Source organism: Microplitis mediator, chromosome 7 (genome assembly GCF_029852145.1).
Source record: "Microplitis mediator isolate UGA2020A chromosome 7, iyMicMedi2.1, whole genome shotgun sequence".
NCBI classification, from domain to species: Eukaryota; Metazoa; Arthropoda; class Insecta; order Hymenoptera; family Braconidae; genus Microplitis; species Microplitis mediator.
This window is the reverse complement of record NC_079975.1, coordinates 16,592,382-16,607,675: the sequence shown is the minus strand read 5'-3', so window position 1 is coordinate 16,607,675 and position 15,294 is coordinate 16,592,382. Positions and strand designations below refer to the sequence as shown.

Genomic DNA, 15,294 nt, shown 5'->3' with positions numbered 1-15,294 from the left:
TTAAAATGACTGGTCTAGAAATGGTCCGCACTGATTCACGATCGCACTGTAAGTCCATCTTCATATTTAATGAATTATTTGTATAATATAATTAAATTAATTACCATTAATACTGTTAATTATGATGTACAAGTTATTTCAATTGTTCGAGGCCGCACAGCAATGCCTAAAATTCGTTTTAACAATCCTAACGATTCTGTTCATTCATTAGAGTTGTACATACTTCAGTCAACGGTTATAACATTAAATGATTTTAAATTTGAAGATGAGGTGACTGATAAAGAAATTCCAGATATTTTAATATCAAATATTCTCAACGCATCAAGACAGTGTTGTAAGTTTTTCTTTATACTATTGTTTATTTTAAAGTTATACACGGAAAAAAAATTCACGGATTTTTTACGATTTAACTATCGTAATTTTCATTATATAGTATTGTAACGCTGGACTATAAGTTTTCAATAATAATTTTTACAATAGACTATCGTAATTTTTATTTTATAATTTATACTACTACCAGAAAGAAAAAATCAGATACTATAGAGTAAATTATACAAGTTGTGTTAACATAAATTCTAATACAACTATCGTAAAATGAATGAGTCGGTAATGTAGAATTTCTTTAAATATAAAATAATAATTAGAAGTCAATGGAGTAAAATATATTTTCTTAAAAAAGTAGAACTTATAATTAATAAAAAAGAAAAATTTATCATTTGGAATTTTTTTTTTTTTTTTAACAGTTAAATTGAGAAGGAAAATACAATCTCGAAATAAAAATAAAACATGTTGAAGTAGTAATAATAAAACATTTATTTAATATTTTTTCAAACATATTTTTTTGGTATATATAAAATTTATGAATAAATAACTCATTTATTTGTATTCAAAATACGCACATGTAGAAAATTAAAAAAACCATAGGTGCAATTTTTTCGAATACTTTTTTTCTATAATTTATCATTTTTAAAAAAATCCAAAAATTATTAGGCGTCTGCTAACTTCAGTATCATAAAGAAATGTTGAATGTCCATAATTTGAGGTTATTGAAATGTTTTACCTCTCGCAAAGCCGGGTAAAATTATTCATTGTCGACAAATGAAGATTATCCTGTAACAAAATTAGGAGAATTGAATTTATTAGAAAAAATAAATTTTCATTTATTTAGAATCATTTATCCTATGACCACAAAATACTACTAAATTGTTTATAAAAATAAACTTCTTGTCCAGATAAATGATTTTAAAACGAACGATATACATGATACTGAAGTTAGCAGATATCTAATAATTTTTGGATTTTTTTTTAGACGATAAATAATTAAAAAAAAAATATTTAAAAAAATTGCACCCATAGTTTTTTAAATTTTCTACATGTGTATTTTTTTAGTTTTTTTTTTTTTGTAATTTCTTTGGTGAAAAAAAAAATCCGAAAATTACTAATTATCTGCCAACTTCAGGATCATACGATATACCCACAGAATATTAAGTTTAATAAAAATTGAATAATAATAATTATACTTACACCACCAAATTATTATATTCCACAATCTATGTAGGTTTGTAATGACGAAAGTACAGTTTTTATTTTAAATTTCTTATTTACAATTGTCCGAAAAACGTCATGAATAATAACCTCTATTTCTGCACTACACTGTGGATAAAGATGAACTGATTTATAAATATATATAGTTGAACCACAAATAATACAGACAAAGTAGATGTCATCATTTGTATTTATATATATATATACACTCATACAAGCATCACATCATGGTTTGTGACAACACTTGTCTTTCATACGTAAACGCTTCAGATGGCATATACTATACCATTTCAGAAAATTTACAATCCAACTATCGTAATTTTTGTAGCTTGTATTGTAAAAACATAGAGGCAGCACTGTAAATTAAAAGGAAGAATAAAAGAATAAATAGTATAATTAAATCTTATTTTTTATTCTTTTACTATTTACGATAGTAACATTGTAATATTTCTTATTGAATTGATTACAATAAACTCTTAATGAAATTACGATAGTGAATAGTAAAAAATCTTTTAAAAACTGTAAATTTTCGTATCATATATTTGAATGTTACAGATAATAAAAGTATAGTCCAGGATTACGATAGTAATATTGGAATTTTTCGTCGAATTTTTTTTCCGTGTACTATAAAAATATAATTAATTTTTTGTTAACATATAATGCGTGTTACTATCTAATTTGAATTACTTACATTTTTTTCTTTTATGTTATATGCAGATGTTGAAGGTTATGTGAAACAACCCTTTATCAAGGTAACAGCTTATAATGGCTGTTTTGGTGGAGGTGTTTTGGTAAACGGTGAATACAAACTATCTGTGAAAATTGCTCAATATGATGTTAGTAAAATATTTCAAAAAAGCTGCTACGTGCGCGTTTTGGGCAAAGTAGTCGTTCGTTCCCGTAAGTATTCAGGACTTTATAATTCTTCATTTAAGGGCGATCTCGTGGATACATGTTAAAAAAAAATTATTTACATTTGTAGAAGCTGCCCCAGAATTTTTAGTGCGCTCGGCAGATGATATTACCAAAGTCGATTCAACAACTGCGTTAACGGAATCAGAACTACGTGCAATTGGCTTCCGCCCGCCAAAAAGAAAATCAGAGGGGTTACACGACAGTACAGTAATAAAAAAAAGTCCGTTCGATCCGTAGACGTACGCTGCTTTTTTTACGATTTGCTCGTGCCTGCGCATGATTTATGCTCTGAAATTAACGTTCAGCAATTATTGTGCGGCTGATTGTACACGTGAACAATCGTATTTAAACATCTGACTTTAATAAGTCAATTTACTTCTTTTGTCCACCATATTTATCTTTTCAAATTCTCAAGATATCTTCACATTTGGATTAATTGGATTAATCTGTAGACTTTGTTTCTTTTTATATTGTGGGTTAACCGTGTTCTCTTTAATAGTTTTTACACACAAAATAAGAACATTGAAATAGGCTCTGCGTAAATTTAATTAAGTTTTTGATTTTGTCAAATCACTCGGTATAATTGCGTTTCATTTTACGTACAAATAGCCGTGCTTTTAAGGCATCCCTGGTGGAAATTTTTCGGAATTTTTCCTGAAAAACTCAGTTCTAAAGTTCTAAAGACTTTTTCAAAGTTCTAACGACTTTTTCAGAGAAAAGTCCGAAAAATTTCCACCAGGGATTGAAATATTTTTTAATCATTTAATACTTGTGGGGATATCTCTTTGAGAGTGTTTATTTTTTTTTATTTTAGTTTCGTCATTTCAATGACGTTAAATACTCGTTTGAATGTCAAAAAAAAAAAATTTTTAATTTGACTGTTTTTTTGATCCGTGATAATAACTTTATAACTGCATTTTCTTACATCACTGACTACTAGTATTAGTCAAATAATGTTGCATGAATGAGACTGATTTTTTCATCTAAGATGAATATGACCTGAATAATTTAAGTACTTATAGAATTTAATTAAGAAAGGCAGTCATTCTATATTTAAGAAATGAAGTTATTCCAACTCGTTATTTTTAACTTATATTAATTTAAAACTGTTTTTGAAGAAGTCAAGTCAAATAACAACATTATATATTAATTAATTTATTACGTTTACATTAACCCTTTAGAGTCTGACCTTGAAACCCCACTCTTCGGTCTGGCGGAGCCCGATAGAATTAGAAAGAGCGCGAAGCACATGTGACAGGGCCGTATTGTAAGAGAAAAAATTTCACCTAAGCAGGAATTAAAAATTATTTTACTTTTTATTTTTAATTTTTTAAATAATAAATATCAAAGGACTTGAATTCAAAGTAAGAACAACATTTGGTTTCATTATAAATATAGTTAAGTAATATTGCAATTACATAGCAATGTATAAAATTTTTTTAATTTTTCTAACCTTACTTTCGGAGACTATTGCCTCACGTCAACAATACTAACTACGGAACTGTCGATGAACGCAGCGCGAGATTCAAATGAGTGGAAGGGTACTCACATGCACACTACTACTCTCACATGTCACTCATACATGCTCACGGGACTCTACGATTCGCGCTCTCCCCACTAGTTTCACACGGAGACGTTTCGAGATCCTCTGACTCTAAAGGGTTAATATATAAGATGAAAAATTGTCGTTAGTATTATCACACTGCGCTTATTTTTTAATGATGGTAATTTGACTGTGATTTGTGATAATAATACTTAAGGGCATTCTCAGACAGTGCCTCCAATTTTCGAAAATAAACAACGTAGTTACAAGTTCGTCGAGATATCGATTGTTTAATTGATTTCTTACAGTTGTTATTAATTAGGAGTTGGACAAAATTGAGTAAATAAATTGTAAACTCAAAAATTTTACACTTCAAATTTTAATGTTGACATGACGATTTTACTGAAATTTAATTCTTTATAATAATCAAATGTAAATAATTTTTTTAAAAACTATGTCTCGACGAGATTGTAACTGCGGTGTCTCTTTCAGTTAATACTTGATCTTTTTTTAAAATTGAAACTCTCAAAATTTATCTTTTTTTACGATTAAAACTGTCAAAATGTAAATACAGTCATTGCAATTGAAAGTGGGGGGCACTGTCTGAGAAAGGTTTTACCTAATGCAATTTTCCTAGAAATTAAAACTATGAGACTTGAATAGACAATATTAAAATACTGAAATCTTAACGTAAGTTCAGTCTATAAGTTAAAAATACAATATATAATATTGAATCGCGGTATTAATAGTTTTCTAGTATATTATATTATTATAATAATTATGATTATGATTTTTATGACTTGATAAATAAAAAACATTTTAGCTTTCGATTAAACCATAAATATAAAGTTATTGTGTGAACCTAAATTTTATTATAAAATAAAAAAAAAATAATTTATATATAACGATTTATTCTTTCGAGTCCTCCATTTTCCTACAACTTTTTCCTACAATAAAAATATGAAATATAATAAAAAGACAAATATGTTATTAAATACAAAATTGAATTTCTTTTTCAAATATTTACTTGAACGTTTTCACATTCTATAACAGTTTACATTCATGCATTTGATATTTTTATTTATAACGTTATTGCATGCCTTAAGCGCGAAGCGCAAGGCTATGATCTACACTCGCCTGAAAATAAAAAATTCGATTTCCGTCATATTAAATTGTATTTAATTTACGAATACACTTAAATGATATAAAAAAAAAAGTTTGGAAAATCCAAATGAGCATGCCTTAAGCGGTCGTGTCATACACGAATTATTTAGATTAAATGTTTACGTTACGATTTGTTAATTTTTTCATAAAGACTCCTAGTTTTTTCTTTTTTTTTTTTGCTTACATTTTAGGAACTATTAAACTAATTTATTATAATAGAAAATTATTATAGAAAATATTAAAAAATTCTCGCGGATAGAATGGAAATCTTTGCTAACGCCATCTAGCACGCTCCGATAGAAGAACCAGGTCTTCACTAACTCTGTTTATATATTTTTTTTATATATGGCAGCCTGAGATGTAAATTTTTAAGCTTCGACAGTGCACATTTTATTATTTTATAATTAAACGAATAATGATAGAGTTGTGGATTTTTAATCAGTTTGTCACAATGAATTTACGGATATATTGAAATAAAATGTGAAAAAATTCGTTTTGTTTTTCGAAAGTTATGGTGATTACAAGAAGAGTGTTACATGTATTTTACAGGATTTTTTTCTAAAAAATTCATTTTTTATCTAAATTGTGGGTTGGACCAGCTGTTTATTGTTTAGAAAAATGACCATTGATGTTTTCTTTAATTGTGGTATGAAGGCTGACCTACTTTAACCACTATATTATTATTTATTTAAAAAAAACTCTGACGGAACCCAGTTTTTAATTTTTAGGCGAGAGTAGAGCATACCTACGCTCGCGCTTAAGGCATGCAATATATTGTTACAAAGAAAAATGATTGAAGAACAGATTTTATACGCTTTTATGTCAATCAATCACGATTTTTATGTAAAATATCTGTTTTTAGTATTTTATGGAGTTAAATTCCTTATGAGTTGGAGGCTAGTAAACACTACATCTTCCGAAAAATACAATTTTCCAACTTAATTTTTTTTTTAATATCTTCATATGATTAATGTGAAGATCCCTTTTGAAAATGGCAACTGAATATCTTATGGCTTAATTATGATTAATATTTTTAGATAGGCAGTCACACTACAATTCTAACTTTTGAGCAGCCATATTACTTTTTTTTTTCTAAATATACATTTACTTGAAGAGTGAACATAGCCAAGCTTTTTTTTTTTTTTGTACTTATCGTTTTCTATGTATCGATTTTTTTTTCTTCGATAGTATCTGGCTAAATAGCAGCTGGCATTTCTTAGGTAAAAAAGCGGACAATTTTTTTTTTTCTTATTTTTTTTTTTTCTTTATATTTTTTTTATAATTCACCCTGTGTCCCTGGTTAAAAAAGAGAATTAAAGAGGATTAAAAATGAATCGAATCCTTTTTAATTCTCTTCAGAGAATTAAATAGAATTAAGGAGAATTCATATTTAGAAATTTTTAATACTTTTAAATTCTCTTTAGAGAATTAAATAGAATTAAGGAGAATTCATATTTTGAAATTTTTAGTACTTTTAAATTCTCTTTAGAGAATTAAGGAGAATTCATATTTTGAAATTTTTAATACTTTTAAATTCTCTTCAGAGAATTAAATAGAATTAAGGAGAATTCATATTTTGAAATTTTCAATACTTTTAAATTCTTTTCAGAGAATTAAATAGAATTAAGAAGAATTCATATTTTGAAATTTTTAGTACTTTTAAATTCTCTTTAGAGAATTAAATAGAATTAAGGAGAATTCATATTTTGAAATTTTCAATACTTTTAAATTCTCTTCAGAGAATTAAATAGAATTAAAGAGAATTCATATTTTGAAATTTTTAGTACTTTTAAATTCTCTTTAGAGAATTAAATAGAATTAAGGAGAATTCATATTTTGAAATTTTCAATACTTTTAAATTCTTTTCAGAGAATTAAATAGAATTAAGGAGAATTCATATTTTGAAATTTTTAATACTTTTTAATTCTCTTCAGAGAATTAAATAGAATTAAGGAGAATTCATATTTTTAAATTTTTAATACTTTTAAATTCTCTTCAGAGAATCAAATAGAATTGAGGAGAATTCATATTTTGTAATTTTTAATACTTTTTAATTCTCTTCATATTAATCGAAAAGAATAAAGAACTATTCTCAAGAAAAATATAGAGAGCCCGAACTGGGATGGATATCCCGAATTGTCCATGGGGAAGACCACTGGTTATACCAAAAATAATATATTATCTATACCAGATATATATATATATAGGACGTGGTGCAGGGTGTACTGCGCCACTACCAGTAGGTACTTCCCACTCTGCTACGCAAAGTTCACTTGGTAGCAGTAGAGAGAAGACTGACGATTAACGTCCGCTGCATTTGCTTTTAACACTTCTACTATAAGTGTCCATATCCAAGAAGCTCGCACGCTCTAGCGGTGAGCGCGGAACTAACTTTCGCTCACTTACTCTCTCCCGCCAGATTGTCGGTCGGCGAGCGTCTCACGATCACTCTTACATTTTTTTCCCGTTGCCTTTTTCTCTTTTAATTACTTTTTTTTTCCACAAATTTCTCCATAAAAAAAAATAAAATTTCACGTATAAAATTATTATTTCTTTTCTTTCCCAGAATAAAATTTTAATATATAAATAATTACTAATCATTATTATTTTATTTTTTCAAAGTTTAAGGCCATTCTCAGACAGTGCCCCCCACTTCTTAAAAATTTTGAATGACTTTCAACTGTTATAAGCGTATCAAATTTTTAGCAATTAATTAAAAAAAAATTGAAGCATTAATTGAAAAAAGGACAACGTAGTTGTAATTTCGCCGATATATAGATATAAAAAAAAAATTATTTACACTTGATCAATTCGAAGTTAAACAAAATTCGTTGAATAAATTTTCGTGAAATCGTCCTGTCAATTTTATAATTAGAATTTTTTAATTTTGTTGGGTAAGTAATTTTTTCTAAATTCTATATCGCAACGAAATTACGACTACGTTGTCCTTTTTTCAATTAAAATTTTGATTTTTTTTTGATTGATTAATAAAATTTTAATACGGTTATGATAGTTGAAAGTCATTGCATATTTTTAAAAAGTGGGGGGCACTGTCTGAGAATGCCCTTAAAAGAAAAATAATTTTTTTTGTTATGGTTACAATTCTCTAGAATTCTCAGCGAGAACAGGAATTGCAACATGACTTTGAAATTATAAAAAAAATAAGATGGAATATAACTTTTTCGAATCCTGGTTTATTCTCTCGAATTCTCGGGAAAAACAGAAATTGCAACATGACTTTAAAATTAAAAAAAATTAGATGGAATATAACTTTTTCGGATCCTGTTTTACTCTCTCGAATTCACGGGAAGAACAGAAATTGCAACATTATTTTAGAATTAAAAAGAATTAGTTAGAATGAAATTTTTCCGAATCCTCTTTTATTCTCTTGAATCCTCTGCAAGAACAGAAATTCAAAGTTATTTTAGAATTAAAAAGGATTAGTTAGAATTAAACTTTTTCCAATCCTCTTTTATTCTCTTGAATCCTCCACGGGAACAGAAATTAAAAATTATTGAAGAATTAAAAAGAATAAGTTAGGATTAAACTATTTTGAATCCTCTTTTATTCTCTTGAATCCTCCGCGAGAACAGAAATTCAAAGTTATTTTAGAACTAAGAAGAATTAGTTAGGATTAAACTTTTTTGAATACTCTTTTATTCTCTTGATTCCTCCTCGGGAACAAAAATTTAATATTAATTTAGAATTAAAAAGGATTAGTTAGAATTAAACTTTTTCCAATTCTCTTTTATTCTCTTGAATCCTCCGCGAGAACAGAAATTGAAAGTTATTTTAGAATTAAAAAGAATTAGTTAGGATTAAACTATTTTGAATCCTCTTTTATTCTCTTGAATCTTCCTCGGAAACAGAAATTTAGTATTAATTTAGAATTAAAAAGAATTAGTTAGGATTAAACTATTTTGAATCCTCTTTTATTCTCTTGAATCTTCCTCGGAAACAGAAATTTAGTATTAATTTAGAATTAAAAAGGATTAGTTAGAATTAAACTTTTTCCAATTCTCTTTTATTCTCTTGAATCCTCCGCGAGAACAGAAATTGAAAGTTATTTTAGAATTAAAAAGAATTAGTTAGGATTTAACTTTTTTTAATCGTCTTTTATTCTCTCGAATCCTCCTCGGAAACAGAAATTTCATATTAATTTAGAATTAAAAAGGATTAGTTAGAATTAAACTTTTTCCAATCCTCTTTTATTCTCTTGAATCCTCCACGGAAGCAGAAATTAAATATTATTTAAGAATTAAAAAGAATTAGTTAGGATTAAACTTTTTTGAATCCTCTTTTATTCTCTTGAATCCTCCGCCAGAACAGAAATTCAAAGTTATTTTAGAATTAAAAAGAATTAGTTAGAATGAAACTTTTTTAAATCCTCCTTTATTCTCTTAAATCCTCCGCGAGATCAAAAATTAAATATTAATTTAGAATTAAAAAGAATTAATTAGGATTAAACTTTTTTGAATCTTCTTTTATTCTCTCGAATCCTCCACGGGAACAGAAATTTAATATTAATTTAGAATTAAAAAGAATTAGTTAGGATTAAAATATTATGAATCCTCTTTTATTCTCTTGAATCCTTCGCGAGGACAGAAATTCAAAGTTATTTTAGAATTAAAAAGAATTAGTTAGGATTAAACTTTTTAGAATCCTCTTTTATTCTCTTGAATCCTCCACGGGAACAGAAATTAAATATTATTTTAGAATTAAAAAGAATTCGTTAGGATTAAAATTTTTTGAATCCTCTTTTATTCTCTTGAATCCTCCACGGGAACAGAAATTAAATATTATTTCAGAATTAAAAAGGATTAATTAGAATTAAACTTTTTCCAATCCTCTTTTATCCTATTAAATCCTCCACGGGAATAGAAATTAAATATTATTTTAGAATTAAATTTGTGTGCTTTGTGTAGTATTAAATATGTGTGCTTTTTTAATCCTTTTTAATTCACTTTTTTAATCAGGGGTAAAAAACCAAAAAAAAATCGAAAAAAAAAATAGAATCCGATATATTTTCATAAACTCCCATAGAGAATTTATAAAAATGAATGAGTTTTATGAGAAGTGCTATAGTTAAATATAGGGCCTTATACATACAGTTATAAGAATCTATCGGATTTTTTAAGCAGGGTAAATTACATACTGTTACTTCATGATTGGTTGATTTTCTGTCATCACGAGTCTTCATGGAACGTCAAGTTTTCTGTCTTGGAAATTTAGTTTAACTAAGATGGCTACTTTGTGTACAAAACTTTAATTTTATTGCAAACTTTATTAACTTTTGCTATCAAATTGTCGGCAAATTCGGGCAGTAGATTTCCGGTAATTTCGACATCGAGTTACTGTCAATTTTAAGCTAATGTGGCTATTAAGGTATCCAGGTTCAATCGCAAAGTGACATATCGTGATTGGATTATTTTTATCGCTGCTCAATGTAAACTACCCGGGAAAAAATCACCATGCATGATCACGTATGATCATGCAGGATTCATGCATGATTCCTGCCTGATCGTGCATGATTCATGCATAATTCAGGCTTGAATGAAACGGTAATACACCATTTAAATATAGTGGAAAACTAAGCATATTAATAGTTAAATAAATAAAAAAACAATTTGTATTCATAAATATTAATTGTTTAATGCATTAAGTGAATAATATGTTAAAAATAGTTTTTAATGAAAGTTCAAAATAAAAGAACCAATGAAAATTGATAAATTACTCTCTATCATTTGTATAGTACGATTAATTATATACCTTAGTTTCTAATACTTACAGCAACATCTTTCAAATAAATAAGCTATGGGAATGCGTGTGCATGCATAATAACGCGTGCTCATGTATGGGAATGCCTGATCGTATTTTTCATAAGCAGCCAATATTTAAATACGACCAAACGTGCTCGAGAGGAATCACAGATTATAAAATCATATGCCTGCTCAGGGAAGATCATGCATGATAATGTATGGTCATGCATGATCATGTCTGGCCAAAATCCAGGCCTGATCATGCATGACTGGACACGATCATGACTTCTCAGGCAGAATCATGCATGATCATGACTGCTCAGGCAAAATCATGCCTGTTCATGTCTGGCCAAAATTCAGGCCTGATCATGCATGAGATTTAAGCCTGCTCAGGCATGATCATGCATGCTGATTTTTTCCCGGGTAATCGTAAGTATCCTAGAAGCTTAGTTCAATGAAGATGGCTGCCCTGTAGAGCAGACGGCGCTGATGATTCGAACTTATATAGTGTACGTACCATTTTATTAAAATTTATTCATATTAATCTTCGTTTTATTTTCATTGATAATTGTTGATTTTAAAAACGATTAATATTTGTTTAAAACAGATTTTATTAATTTAAATTTCAAATATAAGAAATTAAATTTTTTTTTTGTCATTTAGGGCCAGTTTTTCAAACCGAGTTTATTTTTATCCGGGTTTTAATTATCATTGCTTGTATATCTACATATTAATAATATTAATAATAGATATACTAACAATATTAATTAAAACCCGGATAAAAATAAACTCAGTTTGAAAAACTGGCCCTTAAAGTTAAAAAAACTAATAAAAAATAAGGTTATATCAACTTTATATTTATATATATATTTATCGTACGAAGTACACTTTTAAACTTTTTCAAAAATTTTTTATTATTATTCTTATGTTGATAATTAAAATGAGTTGTCCTTGAATTATTGAATCGAATTTCGAACAATATCGTTTTTTGCACGACTCGTGCTTTACGATCGAAAAATTTTTTTTTTTTCTATTTTATTGAATATTTTTTTAAATAAAATCTGGCGTCTATTTTATTGTTTTTTATACTTTTTATTTCTTTTTTATACGTCGTAATTTTTTGTTTTTGGACAATGTTGTGTATCTTTTTATTTTGACTGATTACCCTATTAAAAATTCCCATAGAATTTACTCAACTGCGACAAAAACCGGCTAGAATCCTATAGACTGTATTGGTTTCTGTGTGGTTTTTGTCGCAGTTGAGTGGATTCTATGGAAATTTTGGATAGGGTAGCATATGTAATATGATTGATTATTTAAATTAAATTTGGGACAATATGTTGCTATGTTTTTCTACTTTATTGAATATTTGAAGGACAGCGTAGTGTCAATTATTGTGCACAGACGCAATTTTTCGACAAAAATTTTTTGTTCAATATTATTAAAGACATCTTACAAGTTCTTTATCAATTTATCTATGTTTTACTTATTACTTATTTTTTTTTTGCAGGTGTCATTAGATCTATAAACAGGTTAAAAATAATTTTCAAATAAAAAAAATGGCAAGAAACAGTAAGTTTCATATTTTCTTTATTTTCTTCTTTCATTTTATGTCCTCATTTTATAGAATAATTTCAACTTCTGAGATTTTGTAGAAGAACGAATTAATGCCCTAAGGCGTCAACTGGCGTTAGTAGAAACTGAAAATGCACGCCAGGAAAATTATTGGATGGCAAGAGAGAGAAATCTCATTAATCATTTTAATGAACAATTGATGAGATTGCCACCCCCACCACCACCGCCATTACAAGCACCAGCGGTAGCACTTAATGTGCCACCACAAGCACCTGCAGCAGCAATTAATGTGCCACCGCAGGCACCAGCAGCAGCACTTAATGTGCTTCCACAAGCACCAGTAGCAGCAATTAATATGCCACCACTGGCACCAGCAGTAGCAAATAACATGCCACCACAGGCACCAGCAGCAGTACTTAATGTGCCACCACAAGCACCAGCAGCGGAAATGAATATGCCACCGCAGGCACCAGCAGCAGCACTTAATGTGCCTCCACAAGCACCAGCAGCAGCAATTAATATGCCACCGCTGGCACCAGCAGCAGCAAATAACATGCCACCGCAGGCACCAGCAGCAGCAATTAACATGCCACGGCAGGCACCAGCAGTAGCACTTTATGTGCCACCACAAGCACCAGCAGCAGCAATTAATCTGCCACCACAGGCACCAGCAGCAGCACTTAATGTGCCACTACAAGCACCAGCAGCAGAAATTGACATGCCACGGCAGGCACCAGCAGCAGCAATTAATGTGCCACCACAAGCACCAGCAGCAGCAATTAATGTGCCACCGCAGGCACCAGCAGCAGCACTTAATGTGCCACCACAAGCACCAGCAGCAGCAATCAACATGCTACCGCAGGCACCAGCAGCAGCAATTAATGTGCCACCACAAGCACCAGCAGCAGCAATTAATGTGCCACCGCAGGCACCAGCAGCAGCACTTAATGTGCCACCACAAGCACCAGCAGCAGCAATCAACATGCTACCGCAGGCACCAGCAGCAGCAATTAATGTGCCACCACAAGCACCAGCAGCAGCAATTAATATGCCACCACAGGCACCAGCAGCAGCACTTAATGTGCCATTACAAGCACCAGTAGCAATTGATAATATTGATAGTAAGTTCACAATGATAACGGTTTTTTTTGTAATTGCCGTCTGTTTCAATGTTCACCAAAATCTAGTTACGCTAAATTTCTCTTTTCCATTCAAACATCACGGGTAAAATTTTTTTTTTTTTTTTTTTTTTTTTTTTTCAATATCCTAGCTCACAAGCCAATTAACGGATTTTTATACACAATCAATATTTTTGTAGGAACTTGAACGTTCTACAAAAAAAGTCTCTTATCTTTTTTGATAAATTCAATTGTTCAAATGTTATTTAAGCTTAAGTTCAAATTCAAAGTAAATTTTGCGATCTTTCTTTTTATTTTTTCCGCAAAACTATCAGTTGTATCACAAAATGTCATAGACACTTTCTTGTAGGTAATTTCATTCCTTACAAATTATTGAAAATAAAGTTTTTCGAAATTCCACATTGTTTTTTAGTTATTTTTATTTCAATGTTAAGCTCTTAAAATCAATCAGAAAACTGTTTTTTTAAAGCTTGATATTGAAATGAAAATAACTAGAAAACAATGCAGAATTCCGAAAAATTTTATTTCTAATAATTTGTAAGGAATGAAATTACCTACAAAAAATACTGAAGGCATTTTGTGATAAGACTGATAGTTTCGCCGGAAAAGTAAAAAGATCTTAAAATTTACTATAAATTTTTTGACTCTAAGCTCAAATAACTTTTGAACAGTTGGATTTATCAAAAAATTATAAGAGATTTTTTTTGTAGAGCGTTCAATTTCCTAGTAAAATATTTATCGTAAATAAGAATTCGTTAATTTGTTTGTGAGCTAGAAAATTCTAAAAAAGAAAAATTTTTTCCGTGTTATTTAAATGGAAAATAGAAAAATGGATTTAAGCAAGCCTTAGTATTATTATTAAGAGCTCGGATTGGTACCAAAATTTTTATTCTCAATTATACTTTCAATTTTCGGATACCAAAAAAAAATGTATATATATATGTATATATATATATATGGTATTGTTGGCGTTAAATTAGTTAGTCTTTAGTATATTTAATTATCTATTTGTTAAATGTATATTTTCTATTCTATTTTTTTTTCTCGATTTCTAGCTGGCTCTGTTTCATCAAAGAAAAGAAGACGCCCCAATAATAATCAACAAAATGATGGTGGAGGAAATCAAAGACAAAATTATAAAGACAATGGTCGTGGATGGAATAGACGTGGATGGAATAGTCGTGGAGGGAATAATCGTGGAGGGAATAGTCGGAGACAACGTGGTCGTGGAGGAAATATGAATATCATATGGAATAACTGAAAACTATTATTCATTTTTTTAATTTATTTTTTTTCTATAATTTCTTTTTTTTCTATAATTTCTTTCTCTTATTTGATGCAATAATTTGATGCAATAAAATTATGAAACAAAATTATTTTGTCTTTGTTCTTTGCAAGCAGTTGCCTTTAAGTTGACAGTAAATTGTCTGTAAATTTGAATTCAATTTCGCTACAAGTGTTACTGTCAGACAATGACGCTAAGTTGATTGAAAGTTTCACTTCAAGTTGATGGCAAGTTCTTCTGTCAAATTACATTCAGATGACGGCAGTAGATTTGGATCAACTTGCACGCAAGTATTATTCAACCAAGGCTTACCAGAAACTTGTCGTTAATATTAGCCGTAAGCGTTTCACTGCAGAACTTGCTAAGCAA

General features: G+C 29.0%; 1 protein-coding gene and 1 long non-coding RNA gene across 2 annotated transcripts; one reads left to right on the top strand and one right to left on the bottom strand.

Annotated features, from left to right (window-relative positions):
• Positions 1-789: 789 nt before the first annotated feature.
• Positions 790-2,161, bottom strand: LOC130671337 (uncharacterized). The gene is made up of 2 exons (XR_008990504.1): positions 1,525-2,161; positions 790-1,110 (listed from the first exon to the last, which is right to left on the bottom strand). It is a non-coding gene; the product is annotated as an uncharacterized LOC130671337 (long non-coding RNA).
• Positions 2,162-12,700: 10,539 nt separating this feature from the next.
• LOC130671940 (formin-2-like) lies at positions 12,701-14,901 on the top strand. The gene is made up of 2 exons (XM_057476088.1): positions 12,701-13,622; positions 14,696-14,901. The coding sequence occupies exons 1-2, from the start codon at positions 12,701-12,703 to the stop codon at positions 14,899-14,901; spliced, it is 1,128 nt and encodes a 375-aa protein (XP_057332071.1).
• Positions 14,902-15,294: the final 393 nt, after the last annotated feature.

What these genes read in the sequence shown, in the direction of transcription:
- LOC130671940 (XM_057476088.1), top strand. Translation starts at nt 12,701, where the DNA reads ATGAGATTGCCACCCCCACCACCACCGCCATTACAAGCACCAGCGGTA. An exon ending in AGCAATTGATAATATTGATA is followed by an intron (nt 13,623 to 14,695) that starts GTAAGTTCACAA and finishes CTCGATTTCTAG; the next exon opens with CTGGCTCTGTTTCATCAAAG.